Here is an 18497-nt window from a genome sequence, read left to right on the forward strand (position 1 = left end):
AAGCAGAAGCAAGAGGGTAGTGGGCTTGATTATTGCTGGTATAACAGCTTTAATTACATTAATTGCTAGCACCACTGCTTCTGCAATTGCTTTGATACAAGAAGTTACGACAGCTACTTTTGTTAATCATTTAGCAAAAAAAATGTTACTAATGTGTTGAAATACAAGAAGATTTATATAGGTGTTTGGAACAATGGATTGATGCTCAATATCCTATTCAAATTACTGGAAGGAGGTACAGAGTTTAAGAGTTAGGAGCTATCTCAAGTGTCATGACAAATACCACTGGATTCATGTTAGTTCTACAATTCACAGTGGTAGTCATTATAATTAGGATGAAGTTTAATGACATTTGCAGTTTAACACCGCTCTGGATGTTTTAACAATACATAGAGAGCTTATGAATTTCGAGAATGTTGCTCTGCTGAGCACTGATGCAGTAGATACTGCAGATAAAATTACCCATGGCCTGAGGTCAGTATTTCTATTTTGGTCAAGCTTCAAAAATGGCATATATAGCTTGATGATGCTAGCCCATTTTGTCCTGGGAATACTTTTATTCCTGCCCATCATATTAAAGCTTGTCTCTAACTACATCAACAGGTTGGCAGCCAAAGTACATGACTTGAAACTGAAAATGGGCCCCCAGACAGAGTTATTAATTTAACAGGCTGGCAAGCTGAGGACGGGTAAGACTCTGGACAGAGCCTTACCAACCTAAGACATAAGTGCATTGCTTTTGATAATGCATATTCCAAGATGGGTAACGAAGGGATTCTTGTCAGAACCACCTAAGATAGGCTCAGTCTAGTTTATGCAATAAAAAAGGGGGAGGTGTGGAGAGCTTTGGGGGCTACCTGGCAGGAATCTGACATAGGCCAAGGACAAGAAAATGGACTGCAGACAGGAATCTGACATTATGGTAGAACAAAGAAGTAATTTCAGGCAGAAATATAAATCTTAGGCTAGAACAAAGAAATAGGGTTCAGGCATGAAAATGACTTTGGGCTAGGACAGGGAATTAGGCCCAGATATTTTGGTCATCCTGATAAGCCCTTAGAAATAGTGATTACGGGGGGATCGTGGGACTCTGTCTATTGCCCTGCTTGTTCTTTGACTATCAGGGTTTATTATCTTGCTTGTTCCTTGACTATTTGCATCTTTTGCATTGCTAGTTCCTCAATCTAGAACTGACCTTAATACTTGCATGTAATTTAGATAGTATAAAAGCAAAAAAGGAGGAGGGATAGGATAGGGGATTAATGGGGGGGGGGAGAAATAGGGAAAGGGGATAACATCTGAAATGTAAATAAATAAAATATCCAACAAAACAAACAAACAAAACAATAAAGTCATCCAAAAAATTTTTTTAAAAAGTGTACTCAGTTCCCAACCCTCACAACTCCAGTTCTAGGAGATCCAATGCCCTATGCTGACCCCCTTAAGTACTAGGAACACTTGTGCTGCACATATACACATACACACACATTTAAAGAAGAGTGCATTTGTATTTATATATATATATGCATATTTATACATATTAAGTGAATATTCGTGTTTTCTTTATTTTCGATTATTTTCCATGTAACATAACATCAACTGACTATCAGCATTTCAGTATTATTTGTATTACGTTATCGTATTTAAGTTATGAGATATACAAAGAGTGAGTATTCTTCAAAAGACTTTGTCATATATTCTGTGGGAAGAATTAGTGAATTCTCATTTGTAAGGAGATACTTATATGATCTGAGGACTAGTTATTTCTTTGTCATTATCATAAGTTAGAAGACTTAAAGAAATATGGTTAAACTTTATTATCAACTAGGCTGAATTTAAGATTGCGTAAGAGTGACAGCCCAGGGCATTTCCAAAGATGATTACCTGAAGGGATCTACCCTTAATGGCCTGGACCCTAGCCTACATATAAAGTGACCAAAGGAAATAGAAGTTGCCTACTGCTCTGCCTTCCTTCACTTCTTCCTAAGAAAATATATCTACAGACACCAGCTTCCTTTGCCTTCTAATAAAAGCCGAATACCAGTGACTCTCCAGGAATCTTTTAGGCCTTCAATGCCAGGTAGAACTTCAAAGGCATCCATCCACCTCATGGGCTGAGCAGCTACCAGGTTCTAAGGCGCTCCACTATGCAGCTAACCATTATTTGACTATTTGGTACCTAGTCTGTAAATTAATCTGATCCTCCAGAGAGCTTTGCATATTACATCGACTAAGATGCCATTCTTAGTCCTCAAGTATGTGTAACAATCTCAGACCTGGGCAAGCAGCGCCTTGCAGAGGAACAACTTTCTAATGTAGGAATGACTCCCTCTGAGAGTCATAGTCTGTCTGTTACTTAGCCCAACTTACGTTAGAATTCTTCACATAAGGGTTGACAGAAGTCTATTTCTATGCATATACAAAGTTGCAGTTTCATGACTCAACATGAAATAAAACTCATTTTGGAAAGACCATTTCACGTAGGCCTCTTGATTCCATTCTTTTCCCCCTGTGCTGGAAAAGTAGTCCTGGGCCACATAAACAGACACACAGGCAACCTAGACCATAGAAGGAACCTAGCCTCTCTTAAACAGATTTAATTTTGTAGATATCAGCTGTGCTCCCAAGAACACTGGGCCCATCGCTGTGCAGCTCTCCTGTGAGGTACTCACATGTAAAACATCGACTTCCAGGCTGCCCCAGACATGATTAGCTTTGGACCCAGTTTTCAGCATTACTCCTGAATCCTTGCTAGCATCTTTTTTCTATGCACTTGTCACCTTAACAATCAGTTACCATTAAGATTTTCAGAACAAAAAAACATGAAATATCGAGAAAACTTACAAGTTTTTCTTAGCCACTGACTTAGCTCATTCACAATGTGATGAAGCTAATCCAGGCTATGCCATTGTTTCTTAGCAACAAATGCGCCTTGATCTGAGCTCTTCTTACCTGTACCAAAGTCTCCAATCATCAAATGATGAATATCTAAGTGTTCAGTACCATGCATCGGTGCTTGTTTTTTAATTAAATAGTTTTAAACACCTGATCCTTAAAGATACATTTTAAATGATTATTTTTTAATAGTTAAAGTACCTGAAAAATTCTGTGAAAGAGAATCCATACCCATGCTGCTCTGCAATTCCTGCACAAACAACATTTGCGGATGCTCCGATCAATGTCCCGTTACCTGGAATCAGAAATTTAAAAATAAAATAGCATCCCAGCTCATCTTGAGAGCTGGGGTTTCTGCTCTTTTTTTCTGTTCAAAGTCTGTGATCTCATGAATACAGTCACCAACAAAGTCAATGCTTTGCATCTGGAAACAAAACATAAGCTGGTCCTCATAGTTTGGATAAAGAACACAATCCAATCAGATAACTCTTTCCAGTACTTCTCCTCCCCTGGCAAACAGCTATTAGTTCATGAAAAACGTGCACAACCAAGTCCATGAGCCTCTTCTTTCTCCCTAACTGGAGCCATCAGTATTCAAGTGCACAATGCAGGCTCCATCAACTTAGCTCAGGTCTGACTCCAGGACATAAGCAGTAGAGAAAAAGACTCATTCCCCTGAGGCTCAGTGAGTGGATAAAGCTGCTCTGCAGTTGCTACAATGTATGTGCAGGAGAAAGTGGTGCTTCTGAGACTGGGAACATAAGAACATAGCAGAGAAATGGCAGAATTCCAGTGTCCTCATGAAGAAAACAATGGGAGGGAAACTGAAAAGCATGCTAAGCCCTGAACATGAATCCAGACTTCTGACTAAAGAGCACTGGTTTTAAACCTGTGGGTCACATTTGGGGGTCAAATGACTCTTTCACAGAGGTTGTCTAAGACCAGAAAACACAGATATTTACATTACAATACATAACAGTAGCAAAATTACCATTATGAAGTAGTGATGACAATAACTTTATAGTTGGGATCACCACAACATGAGGAACTGTATTAAAGGCTCACAGCATTAGGAAAGTTGAGAACCACCATGCTAGAGCAACATTATAAAGGAGCTTAAGAGTATCTAGGACTCTCTATGAATAGACAAAGAGCATCTGAAGGGTCTGGAACAAATAGCAACATATAAGTCATTTGTTGGTCTAGACTGCCTCCCTTGGGTGTTATTTTCAGATGTATCCAATATATGACCTGTCTATCTGGTCTTGTTCTATACCTAGAGACTTGACAAATGAGACTTTTCATCCTTGTCAAATGTGATAATTAGTCTTAATGTCAACCTTACAACACCAAAAATCACTTGGATGATTGGATTCTGGATGTGATTGGGATATTACACTGATTGTTAACTAAGAAAGGAAGTCTTACCCACTATGGGTATCACCATTCCCTGGCTAGGATCCTGGGCTGTGTACTTAAAAAGGAAAGCTGAGCATTGCATTCATTGTTGTCTGCTTCCTAACTGCCAATGGAATCTGACCAGATGCTGTGTCTTGCAGTTTCATTGCTGTGATGAAGCACCATGACCAAAAGGAAATTTGGGAGGGACGGGTTTGGCTTACATTTCCATATTAAAGAAAGTCAAGGTAGGAACCTGAAGGCAAGGCCTGATGCAGAAATCATGGATGGGTGCTGCTTACTGGCTTGCTCCCCATCACTTGCTCAGCTTGCTTTCCTATAGGAACCAGGACCACCAGCCCATGGGGAGCACCACCCAAAATAGGCTACATCCTTCCCAGCAAACACAAATAAGAAAATTGTCTTACATTTGGGGCCTAGATGTTCAAAATTGAGATGTCATCTGGTTGGATTTTTTTCCTTTGATGAATATGAAGTACTTTTCCCCATCTCTTTTGATTACTTTTGGTTGAAAACATATTTTATTAGCTATTTGAATGGCTACTCAAACTTGTTTCCTGGGTCCATTTGCTTGGAAAACCTTTTTCCAGCCCTTTACTCTGAGGTAGTACCTATCTTTGTTGCTGAGTTGTGTTCCTTGTGTGCATCAAAATGATCGATCCATTTTATGCATCCACTCTGTTAGCCTGTTAATGTTGAGAGATGTTAATGACAAATGATTGTTAATTTCTGTTATTTTGATGTTGATATGTGTATGTGTGGTGTGTGTGTGTGTGTGTGTGTGTGTGTGTGTGTGTGTGCGCGTGTGTATGCACATGTGCATGTTCATGTGCGTACTTGTATAAGAGTTGGAGGAAGATCTAAGGGACCATGAGAGGATAGGGACTTTACAAAAAAACCAACAGAGTCAACTAACTTGAACCACTGTGGGCTCCCAAAGACTGAACCACCAACCAAAGACCATACATGAGCTGTACCTAGTCCCCTACCCCCACATAAATATATCAGATATGCAGCTTGGTCTTCATATAGGTCTCTAGGAACTGGAGCAGCAGCTATTCCTGACTCTACTGCCTATCTATAGGTCCTGTTCCCTTAACTGAGCTGCCTTATCAGGCCTCAGGGAGAAGATGTGCCTAGTCCAGCAATGACTTAATGTGCCAGGGTGGGTTAGTATCCAAGGAATCCTCCTCATATTCAGAGGAGAAGGGGAGGGGGGGTGGGGAGACACTGTGTGAAAGGGAGACTAGAAGGAGGGGAGTAGCTGCGATTGGGATGTAAAGTGAATAAATAAATAAATAAATAAATAAATAAATAAATAAATAAATAAATGGAGGGAAAAAGAAAATGTCCTACAGGTTTACCTACAGTCCTACCTTTTGGAGGCATTTTTTTCCCAATCTGCTTTTATAGAGTGAGGCTGCCCCCTCACTGATGACTTTAGCCTATGTTATGTTGCCATAAAACAAGCCAGCACACCCTGTAAATTCCCGTTACCTTGATTTTCTTAAACGGTAGATCATATCGCTAATTATGAATAATAATATAAACCTTTCTTGTATTAAGTTGTCTTGCAAAGACAAGTTTATCACAGCAACAGAAAAAGAAACCAAGACAGTCAGATAAGTAAAATATGTTTCAGTTTCTATCTAGTCAATGTCCCCCAGTCTGGGAAAGATGGGCCCCAGAAGAATTTGTGTGCAATTAACACCTAAGACAAGTAAGTGTTTGGCGTGCCAGGAATAAGCACCTTCCAAGACCAGAGATACTTTTAAAAAAGTTATCAGTGTCAATAAAACTTTATTGGTTGGTGATACTGTATACCTGCTTCCCAAATGTGCTCAGTGTCTAGACTACATTAGCTTATTATTCTATAATTAGTCAACATTAGTGTCTCTCCTGGAGACCCCCTACAAGTTTACCCTTCAGGAACTAGCCCAGGGGCCTCTTGCCCTTTAAGATCCTGCTCAACCCTCCACACCCCTCCTCAGATCATATTATCTGACTACTCTCTCCTCCATCACAATCTTTCGCTGGCATTCTCCATGTGCTCAGGGACTATCATGGGAGAATGTGCCCATTGTTAAAATCTTAGGTCAAATGACTGGTGCTCTCCACTATATAGCACAATGCCAGGTTATTATAGTAGGTAGTTCATACATTTAAACTTTTTAAAAATCCCATTTAAGGGATGAATTTGGAAACATCCTTGGATCTTACTTCCATTGCTGTATCTATGAAAGAAATGCTGTTGCCATTTTCTGGAGCTGTTTCTCAGATGGGAAAGTTAGTATTCTGCACTTTTATAAGAATTTCAGCCCCAGTCACAGCATTAAATAAATTAGTTGTCTCCTGAAGTCACAGATGCATCACTGGCTGATGTTAATCCCTCTTCACAAATGAGCAGATAAATGAACCAGAAAGTTATCGATTCAGTAGTCAGAGAAGTCAAAGAACACAGAAAGCTAGATTATCTGGAGGCAAAAAGAATGTTAAATATATCTGGCGTGTTTATCTAAGATTCTCCACAATCCACCTGTGTTCCCACAGGTGATTAAGCTATCTAAATATAAAAAGGACTCTAGCTTGACTCCCCTCCAGACAGCTACATCCAAAGCCCTCGTGTATTAACCAGGGATCAATTTCATCTGGCAATCTCTAACTCACATTGCAATTTTCTTTTAGACTTCAGCCTCAGCACCTGTGCTTGACCTCTTCCCATCCCCCTCTTCCTTTGAGGTAGAGTCCCTGCTCTACCTAGTGCCTGTGTATTCCTTCTGAACCGGGGAGCCCAGAGAGATAGACAGGAGAATGAGAGGGAGTGCCCTTTGCAGATTCTTACTTGGACAGGGTGGGAGCACATTAGCTTTGAACCATCAACAGTGACTGATATCAGATCATGGGCTCTGCGGGGTGATTGTTCGGAGGAAGGAAAATCATGAGCGACTATGTTGTTGGCAAAGCCTTCCTCTAATCTGAGCATGAATGAAGACAGTGTGTATGGCCACTATAGCTTTCTCCCCCTGTGTGTTTACAGCCTAAAGACTGCCATATGGAGACCACGCCTATGGAGATTACTTAAGCCTGTCTTCTTGGTCAGATGTATGAAATAACCTTGCCTCTTTGTTCAACTGTGTACAATACACTCTGAGCTTCCCAGGTACCAGGAGACCCCAGACCACCTGATCCCAGTTTTCCTGTATGTCCATGGTTTGACCATTTCTTCATTTCCTTTGGTGGCCCTGATTATGGTTCTGGGACCCAAGCTATGAAAGGACATCACCAAAATGAGAGGTTTACAGATGAACTGAGAAGTTCTAGTTGTTCAAACTTTGAAATCAGGAAGTCACCAGGATTCTCCTCAATTTGCTTTTGATCTGTTAACTACTAAATCTTGCTTTGTCTAGACAACAGGGTCAGTGTGGTCTCCCAAAATGCAGTCGGCAACCCTTACCTCCCAAGCAGGCACCGAGGGCCAAGGCATACATGAGAGGCAGTGCAGGCAAACTAATTTCAGGGTCTTGGCTCAGGTTCAGGAGTACAGGAACCTGAGGAAGAAACAAGTATTGTAGACACATGTCATAAAAAAAATTGTAAGAGCTACCCACTGTGACTGATTTATAAAGCCTAAAGAGCCTTGATTTAGAAGAGATAGCTCAGCAGTTAAAAGCACTGGCTACTCTTGCAAATGACTAGGTTCAATTTCCAGTACTCATGTGGATGGAGTCTTCCAACCAGTCTCAAGGGTCTGGCCTCTGAGGGTAAAATACAGCCATAAATGTAGACAAAGTGCTTTACATATAAAATAAAATTAAAAGAGAAATTTTAAAAGCTTTATATCATTATTGTTATTTTTATCAACATTATTAGTATTGGGAACTTGTGTGTGTGTGTGTGTGTATGTGATGGGGTGGGAGTATCACAGCACAAGTGTGGAAGGCCAACTTTGTAGATTGCAGTTGGTTCTTTCCTTCTGGGGACAAACCTCAGGTTGTCAAGCTTACATTCTTGTATAGCAAGTGCCTTTACCCACTAAGCTATTTCACTGGCCCCTCAGAGATATTGCTTCAATGGCCAAACTGTTTTTAAAAATAATACTGTTTTTTAAAAAAGAGTACAAGATACATGGAAGGAAACCAAAGAAAACTTTGGCATGCACAAAACTTTGTGTTTGTATCCTTCTGTCTGTGCCTGGTGCTAGCCAGATGAACAGCCAGGTTTCCTTGTTTAAAGCTGCCCAGGCTGCTGCTGTGAGTCACAATGGATGACATCATGTCGAGTCTCATATAGTGCCTAAGAGCCATGCATTCAGTGTCTATGAAACCCTGCCAGTGTCATGCTGTTCATGAGGCATCATGTCAGTCCACACTAAATCACTCCTCAAACGTATCTACCATCACTTCAATTGACAGGTGGAGGCTGGTGATATGATTCAGTGGGAAAGGGGTCTTGATGCCAAATCAATGACCCAAGTTTGATTCCCAGAATACAGGTGTTAAGAGAGAGCTGACTCCTGCAAGTTGATCTCTGAATGCACACACACACACACACACACACACACACACACACACACAGAGAGAGACAGAGACAGAGACAGAGACAGAGACAGACAGAGAATTTCCCTCCAAGGCTACCTTCCCTAGGCAAAGGACTCACTCATCACCTACCCATTGGGGAAGGCCTGCAAACCACGTCACCAAGTTCATGGAGGAGACAAGGTGTCTTTGCTGTTCCCGTTCCTATTCCTCTAAGGATAGCCTTATTTAGCTCTCATAAATGGCATACTGGGATCCAATTCAGATCCTCCCTCTGCAGAAACACAGCCATGACTGCCTATAACTGCTATGTTATTTAGCCTAATTACAGTCCACTGGATCTGGCTCAGCTCTCTATATTATTTCATTTCAGGACATTTTAGAAAAGAAAAAAAGCTAAAACCAAAAATGACATCAAGTGAAAACCAAAATGTAAGCGCTTGTGTGAAGGACCTTTGACCTTTATCACCACGGCATGGTTTTCCCTATATCAGCTATGACAGCCGACAGCCACACTTGCTAGAATGCCTCCTTGTGGGCCTGGAAGGATGCTGAAGAACAAGATGGCATTCAAAAAAAATGACTTCACACATGTGCTAAATGGCAATACACACAACTAGGTGTATCCAAAAACTCAATTTTTAAAAACTACACAATTATGTGCACAAATGTGCATCATTTGAATTTGGGTCACGATAAAAATTATAACATATTTAAAGCTGAAAGTTGCCACGAAATCTTTCCCATTCAAATGAAGGAGTATGAAAAAAAAGGGAGGAGGGCTTCAACAAAGAAAACCTGTGACAGAATTCTCAGTCCTTCGCAATGTATTTTAGGTTCCCTTCAGGGCACTGCAGCAGAGGGCTAGGAATTCTCTGCTACAGGGTTGTACTCAGGTTCCCACAAGCTCTTATCAACTGCAGACAAGAAGAGTGGGAAATAATTTTAAAAAGGGGGGGGTGGCACGTGAGTTCTAAGGCATGGAAATATGTGTCCAAATATTGACATTGATATTGTCCATATCTTCCATTGGCCCTGCCAGTTCCGCTTTTCCTTCACCTCAAACAAGCAAGGGACTAATTCTGGCATGTAGTAAGGACCAGGGACCTCACACTACCCACTTCAAATACCCTATGGTTGTTCTCATTGCATTAAAAGTTAGTAGTGCTAAATATTGTTTCATATTTCACAGTTAACAATAAGCAATGACGGCGAGGGCCCATGCCAGCTAGCCTGTTGATCTAGTCACAGCTCTTGTCTATAACAATAGTGACATAGAAACACTCAGAAGTGACGAGAGTCAGACACATTTTACTTCAGTTTAAGAAATAAAATAGCTAAAATAGCTAGGCATCGTGGTAAATGCCACCATTCACGAGGCAGCCTCAAGAGTTCAAGGCTAGCCTGGTCTACATAGTGAATTCCAGGCCCAGGCCATCATAATGAAGCCTAGTTTCAAAACAAAATAAACAAGAACAAACAAACAAAAAACCCAAATAGCTAATAGCAAACTTAGTCTATCACAAGACCCTGGAGTGTGAATGCCTTCCATAATCTACACCGCTCTGATTACAATGTTCCTGAAGCCTTATCCAGCCAACATGGAAAACTACACTCATCTACTGACTGAGTCTTTCTTCTCTGGGCATAAATAAAATTCCCATGGTGTCATCCTACCAGTTATGGGCTAATTCTCTGAATCTCCTTCCTCCCAATGATAACTCATTCTTTCCTGACCATGGAAAGGGGAGATCTACCACTGCCACACATGAGCTGTTCTTTGTACACAGTTTACACGTCTGAGACCTGACACAAAGAAGAAACAGATTGCATTTGTCTCTTTCCTCTCATTTGTCCGTGGGATAACAGAATTACTCAGCCATTGTTCTAAGGCAGCGGTTCCCAACCTGTGGGCTATGATCCTTTGGGGGTTGAATGACCCTTTCACAGGGTCACCTAAGATGGTTGGAAATACCAGATATGTGCATTGTGATTCATAACAGTAGCAAATTTACAGTTATGAGGTAGCAAGGAAAATAATTTTGTGGTGGAGGGGTTCACTACATGAGGAACTGGATTACAGGGTCACAGCATTAGGAAGGTTGAGAACCACTGTTCTATTCTTACAGCTGTGGCACCTCCTCCCCAAGAGGCCTCTAGCTCCCTACTGAATCTGTACTAATAGTCCTTTGAAACAGCAGCTGTCTCTGCCAGCTCTTTGGTACTTAGTGAGTTTCCATAAGTGTTCCCTGGATGCAGAAGGGTCCACAGCTGTGTAGAATGAAGGCACTTCCAGAGAAAAGGAACAGTCTGTAGACAGGAAACCTATTGCCCCTCATACCACTGATCAGTCAGTGGGTCGGAGCCAAATCAGTGAGGAAAACTGCCAAACATGGGTTCACAGTGGAGAGTCACTCCACACAACTGGGCTTGGACAGAGGAGACTGGAGATTCATGAAACAGCCCCTAAAACCCAGGGTCATGGGCTCCTGCTTACCACAGCTGGCCCAGGGGAAGATTCTGCTGCAGGTAGACACTCGCTTAGTGGATAGAAGAAGAAGGGGGCAGATTCTCAAGTCCAGGTCTTTTTTTAAGCAAGGGAAAATTCCCAGGCAGCGTATCGCTGACTGTAAAGGTAAAAATAAAACCAAAAGCAGTAATAGGCAGCTGGCTATTTCCACATAACTGGCCGTGGGCCACACAAGCACTTTGCAAGCCTGCTGTTAGGCTCTGGCTGTCAATGTCTAGAAATGAGCACAGGCTAAACTGTAGAAAGATTTCTGGTGGTTACATAAAAGCCAGAATTCCTTAGGCACTTGTAAGACTGGTTCCTAGCTGCCAAAAGAAGTCATTCCCCATACCCCTAGCAGAAGGGACATATGGCTACCTGTGGTGCCAATCAGCATCTCAAAGTCCATGATGGCCTCCAGGCTCCCTAAGTACCTTTTGCACATCTCTAAGTCCTTGCTAGCGTCCTGCAGCAAGTCCCTCCTCCGGATACTCATCCTCCTTATGGTCTACAGGATGTCTCCACCCACTCTGTAGCTCGTCCCTATTTGCTATTCTCTTTCACTGTTCATGCTTTTGTTCATTCACTTACTCTTTTTGTCTCCTCTCTCTCCCTTTCTCCCTCCCTTCCTCCCTCCCTCCCTCCCTCCCTCCTTCCCTTTCCCCCACCCCCTCCCTGCTCTATTGTCTATTTCTTGCTACCTCATTATCTCCATCATTCTCTCCCACTCTTTCCCTTCTCTAGAACTGGCTACACCCCATCTATTTTCTCCTTCTCTCTACTCTGGACTCCTCCAGATGTCTCTGGATATTCATGCTCTCTTAATCACAATTCAAACAAACAAACCAACCAACAAGCAAAAACAAAACAAAACAAAATACCTAATCCTAATAATGGAGCAATTCTGCTGGCAGTCTTTTTCCTGTCCCCCTCCCTACTCCCCACCCTTCATCTCCATCCTCCCCCCACCCTTCAACTCCATCCTCTACCCCCTCACATATACCCATAAAGTGCAGAGGACCATTGCATCACCTTCCACAAGTAGTGCTAAAACCACAGGAGCAAAAGAAGGCCTGTGCATGGGCATTTGCCATCACACTGTGTAGGATGCCCAATCTGCATCTGCACTCCTGCAAGTGCAGGGGCCAGGACAGAGAAGGAAAGAGCTAAGCTGTTACCAGAGGCAAAATCAACAAAGCAAAGGCTAAGGAGCTGGTAAAGAGAGGCACCCTACCTCCAATGATGCGATGGTGTGTCTCAGGATAGGGGAGGCCCAGCAGGAGGGGCAGGCAGAGATGACGCCTATGACTCTGGGGGACACAGTAAAGCACTAAGAGAGCCTGAAGAATGGTATAGTTTCAAGACATAAAGAGTTACTTTGGGAAAAGCAACCTATCGTGATTAATTCCTATTTTTATCCATTTATGCCAGGCATGACTCTTTTTTTCAACATGAATATGCATGAGCTTCCCTAATAAAATCCCTCTGCCTCCTTTGTTTAAGGAGACTGATGCTTCTGGAGTTATCCCAGAGCTCTTCTTACTTGTACTAGCAACAAAGCTTCCTTTGCTTTTTTATTGCCTGTATGCTGATTGGCTTCGCACTCATCCAAGGCAGGTGAACTCAACGGTGCTCTGCCATAGGCTGAACCATCAAATAAAATGGCCCTCACTAAAACACTACGAATAAAGCTATTACCTACTAAGGTTATCTACGTGAAAATTTCAAAATCTTATTTACATAATGTTTGTTTGGATGTTTTTAAGAAACTAAAATGAAATTTGAAGAAAAATTTTTATTTTTTTTTTATTTTATCCAAAGGAATGTTCTGTCTTCATCCTGCCTGTGTACCATGTGCATTTCTGGTGTCCTTAGAAGCCTAAAGAGGCTGGTAGATCCCCTGGAATTGGAGTTATAGAGGATTGTGAGCCACTATGTGGGTGTCAGTACTCTTAACTGCTGAGCCACCTCTCCAGCCCAAGAAACAATATTTTAAAAGAGCAAAAACAAAGGATTGAAACAAGATACAGCAAAGACTTGAAGAGAAGGAAGAAACCTCACCCAGGATAAAAGAAATGCATCACATGAACAGTAAACCTTCAATGCCTAACACAACTATAAAGTAAATAAGGAAAAGCTGTGCAGAAGTGTGCAGAAGTTCTAGTCATAAAAGACCTTCTCTAGTAAGCCATGAATAATTAGAAAAACAAGGTGTCCATATACTATCTAATTACACAATGTCACATACATACATAGAGACATGTACAGAATTCTGCTCACAAGCACATGAGGACGTTTGACTATTTCATTGCCTTTGTTCTATTTGTTTAATTTTCAGGAAATAAAACGTTACAGAAAAAATGATCCCAATTGGTCACAGCATTGCTTTTACCTTCCCACCTCCTTAGACAGCCACCTTCATGAATTTGAATATGTGGTGGTTAGAATGCGCATGGCACCTAAAGGCTCATATATTTGAATACTTTGTTTCCAGTTGGTGGTTTGGGAAGGATTAGGAGATGTGGTCTTGGAAAAGTATGTCACTGGGAGCAAGCTTTCAGGTTTCAAAAGATTCATGCAAGTCCTGGTGCTTTCTATCCATCTCATGATGGTAAATCAAGATATGAGTTTTCAACTGTTCCTTCACCCGGCCACCATGAACTCTATGTCTCTGAAACACTAAGCCAAATTAAATGCTTTCCTTTATAAGTTGCCTTGGTCACAGTATTTTATCACAGTGGTAGAAAAGTTCTCAAGACAGAGTATCATATTCTTTAATAGCATACTGTGGAAGAGACTAAATAGAGATTTTTTTTTCTTTTTTTCTTTCTTTTTTTTTTTTTTTTTTGAGACACAGTTTCTCTGTGTAGCCCTGGCTGTCCTGGAACTCACCCTGTAGACCAGGCTGGCCTCGAACTCAGAAATCCACCTGCCTCTGCCTCCCAAGTGCTGGGATTAAAGGCGTGCACCACCACCGCCTGGCAGAATCTTGATCTATGTGTATCAGCTTGGAGGGAAACAATGCACCAAATTATTGAGTTATACTATTCCTGGGGAGGCATAAGCAAACAAGTACTCAGTATAATATACAGATAGGAAGCCAGCAATGGACCAAAGTGTATAACCAACGTTCAATTTGGTGAGCTAAAGGTGGTTGCTAGGGTTACATACAGCAGTATAAGTAAGGGGTTACTTATAGGAACAGATATGAAAGAAATGAATAGTGGCTTAAAGAATGTCAGGGGATGATCCCCACCAATGGATGCCACCATGATCCACCAGATACCAAGAGTCACATTCAAAATAAACAAATGAGTCATATTCAAACAAAAACATAATCTGGTGTTTCCAAAATATGGGGTACCTCTATTTCACTTCTAATAAGATTTTGGTCTAGAGATCTTAAAGCTTCCCCAGAAGACGATAATAGTGAGTATTCAAGACTTTGTCCAGAGCCACATCACTTTGTGAAGCTCTTTAATTTTAAGCAAGAGATGACAATGACAATCCCCCAAACTAAAGCAACTTGTTTTTCTATATTCCTGATCTTTCCATCAATCTCATCAACCCCCAGCAATAACTGATCATGAGAGATGTTTATCTGCCACCTAATGATATTCATCCACCTGAGACTTGAAACAGACCACACCAGACTGAACAGTTCCAAGTAGGGTTTATTCCAGAGATAGGGCAAAGGTGCAGGGGGAGAAGAAGAGGAGGGAGAGGAAGAAGAGAGTGAGGTCAAGGGATTCTGCCTATTTTATGAGTGGTGATGAAGCCTCTTGCAGGTAAGGGTAGGAGATAGCCAGGTGGATTCTGGGAATGTATGGCGGTTGCCTTGGCAACGATGTGGGGGGTCACCTAGATGTGATGTCACTGGGTTCAGAGCCCGATACCAACACCTAACATTCCTTATGTCACTACCCATTCTCCTGGCTATCCTTAACAATAGTCGCCACAACTCCAAAAGGAAGATGTTTATCCCTCTTTCCCTTTTCTACCTTACAGCTACCCAGCCTATAACAGTAGCCTTTTTGGTTTCTTAGACTAGAGTTCTCTCCTCCTCAGGCCCTTCCCAAATAAAGCCTGTGTTGTCTCAGAGTTGTTCATTTCTATATCTGTCTTTCCTTCTGATATTACAATGCCCAGCAGGAAGAACAGATAAAGGTGTATGGCAAATGCTTATTGTTAGCATTCTGTCTAAACTCCACCCCCACAGTTACCTGGCAACAGCCAGGTATGGTCTTCCCCACAGTTACCTGGCAACAGCCAGGTAAGCCTGGCCCACTATAAAAGGGGCTGCTTGGCCCTCCTCTCTTTTCATCTCTTGATCTCTTGCCCCTTGCTTCTCATTGTCCCCTCACCCCTTCCCACTTCCCCTCCCCCTTTCTCCATGTGCTCATGACCAGCCTCTACTCCTCTACTCTCTCTCTCTCTCTCTCTCTCTCTCTCTCTCTCTCTCTCTCTCTCCTCTACCACCTCCTAGCTCCCCTCCCCATGCTCTGAATAAACTCTATTCTATACTATACTGGTGTATGACTGGTCCCTCAGGGGGAAGAGATGCCTCGGCATGGGCCCACTGAGACATCCCCTTCCCCCATAACTCACCAGACACCCACAGAACATACCCTCTTTATCTCTTTATCTTTTTATAAACACATCACTTATGTCCCGGGACCACATAATCTGGTCTCACTGGGACAGGATAAGTGTAAGGTTGTCCCAGGGGCTGAAGATGCATCTGACAATGGCATTTATTTCAAGTTCTCATTATAGTCTATTGTGCCTACAGAGGAACACAGTGATTTATTAACTGACTTTTATCTCTACAGAATCTGAAAAAGTTACCTATCAATCCTAATTGTTAATTAGTAGATTCTTTTGAGTTGTCTAATATACAGATTAATAGTCACTGGAGTTTAATGTCTCCATCTCCAGTCCTTTCTCTTGCGCTTTAATGCACAGCCTCTGACTTGTATGGATGTTCACAGATAACATTGTCTTGTTCATTACTTAAGGGGAAAACACTCAGTGTTTCACATTTAAGCATACTGCTTTATTGCAAATTTTACAGACTCCCAGGACTCCTTAAATGCACCATCCTGGATCCCTGAAGATCTCATGTGTCTTGTTCCGTATATGACCACTAGAAATAACAACCACTGAGTTAGTTCAGAATTCCCAAACCCACACCTTGAAACAAGAACCATACTGGGTCACTAGAGAGTAATGCTTAGCATAAAATGAATTCCAGACTGAGAAGGAGGTCTAAACAATATGGGTTGGAGAAAGAAGGGCTATGAGCCTAACCACCCCTCTCCTTATATGGCCAGCTCTGCTGCACTCAACCTGGGGGATCCTTGTTCACAATACACTAGGGCATAATACATGGACTATCTGTATGGGAGGGAGGGACCCCTTGGGGGCCTCAAGAAAAACAGAGACAACTCCTCCACCGGCATCCTGCTGTGAGTACACTCACCCTTCTGCATTATACTAAGCACTCTTGGGTCCTGAGCTATTTGTGGCAGGAGCCAGATCTTACCTTTAAGTCTTTATTTTCACTTTGACTTTTTCACACTGGAGATCACAGTTCCTGTCCTAAGACAATTAATGACATAGAAGATGGCCCAGGGATGGGGATCTTGGAGTTGGCCAGGAATTAGAATCAAAAGGTGACTTAAATCTCTGTATGTACAAGTATCAGAACCATAGACGCTGCTTAGAATAAGTAACTTCTGCATTTGAGGATAATAAAGGCAACAGCTCAGTCTTTTGGTGTCTTGAAGTTCCTTTGAAACAATGAAACTATTTTCTGGGAAGGGTGACAACTGGATTCCCCAAACAGGCAGTCACCCATAATATGCTGTCTACTCTCCAAAGCCTGGTCCCTAGCTTGTTATTGGTCTCTCAGTGTTCCATATCCAGCCGCCTCAGGCCCAGTTCACATTTTGCCCTTACATGTAAGGGCAAAGAAGGAGTTGGTTCCATGTCCCACTTCTTAGGAAAAACGGATGAGCCCAGATGGGAGCAGGTAGAGGTTGGCCTTAAACATACAGGATCATACCACATACCATTGTAGCAGTGAATGGGATGTTGTCAATCAGGGATGATGCCAAGGCTGAGACCCACACTGTTAGGACAATGGCAGCTGCAAAGCGCTGATCTTCTGGAACCATCTAAAAGGATCCAATGATAGTCATGTTCTGAATTAACTACTGCAATACTAAACATTCATAAAAAGAGTCAAAAGACTGTTAATCTTCCTTCTGACACCTGACAAGACCCAGGTAAGTACAGACATGCAAACGAGGGCCACACCTATACCAGGAACCTTGGCAACAACAGTAGGAGACCTATTCTGAGCCAAATAGCTCTGTATAAAGAGGAACGCGCATTTCTTACTAACATCTGATGACCACACAGATTGGTTCCTCCTGCTTGATGGCCCAGCAGAATCCTAAAATGGGAATTTCTGCAGCATTCACTTACTGCACACTACCCCCTTTTAAGCATACTTTAACTAAAAGCAAAAGCAAGATAGCAAGCATCTATAATTGTATATTATTTGACAAATATCCCCTTCATCTCTAGGTTACCCAGGGTAAAGTAGGCTCTTCTCAGTGCTTTTGACATAATTAATGTAACATTCTTACCATACTTCTTTTGTTCATTTTTCTTTTAACAAAAATCAAAGGATAATGGCTGGAACATATTCTATTAGAACATTTAATGTACCTTTATTAGCAGGGCAGTCTGTTCTCCAACATACTCTACTAAATGAAGATGTGTCAATGCCTAGAAGAAAAGATATATTTAAAGATGAGAATATATCCAGATTTCTTTTGTCTTTCAAAAAGAAAACATGGGGTAGGCATTGATTATCCTTTCTCATTGAAGACTATATCACTTAACACAGTCTATAAGTAATTTGCTATCATACATACACATTAAGATGCACAGAAGTAGAATGTACAACAGAGGCAGAAATTCCCTAGCTGATTTCTATCAATGTCTATGCTACATTTATACTTGAACAGAAGGCAATCCCTTTATTTTAAGGAACATACCATTTGATCATATACAAAGAAATGTCAATCCACAAAAAAGGACTTTTAGTCGGGCAGTGGTGGCACATG

At 41.7% G+C, this 18497-nt stretch overlaps 1 protein-coding gene across 2 annotated transcripts in view; it reads right to left on the reverse strand.

The window, feature by feature from the left end:
- Oca2 (OCA2 melanosomal transmembrane protein) overlaps window positions 1–18497 on the reverse strand; it is a 305312-nt gene that overhangs the window by 101458 nt on the left and 185357 nt on the right. For both annotated transcript variants that reach the window (XM_028785690.1, XM_028785691.1), the window contains 4 exons: window positions 18097–18156; window positions 17433–17537; window positions 7769–7862; window positions 3097–3190 (listed from right to left, as the gene is read on the reverse strand). In XM_028785690.1, the coding sequence (XP_028641523.1) occupies window positions 3097–3190; window positions 7769–7862; window positions 17433–17537; window positions 18097–18156 (353 nt within the window). The remainder of the gene's footprint in view (window positions 1–3096; window positions 3191–7768; window positions 7863–17432; window positions 17538–18096; window positions 18157–18497) is intronic.

This window comes from Grammomys surdaster, unplaced genomic scaffold (genome assembly GCF_004785775.1).
Source record: "Grammomys surdaster isolate TR1022 unplaced genomic scaffold, NIH_TR_1.0 125319, whole genome shotgun sequence".
NCBI classification, from domain to species: Eukaryota; Metazoa; Chordata; class Mammalia; order Rodentia; family Muridae; genus Grammomys; species Grammomys surdaster.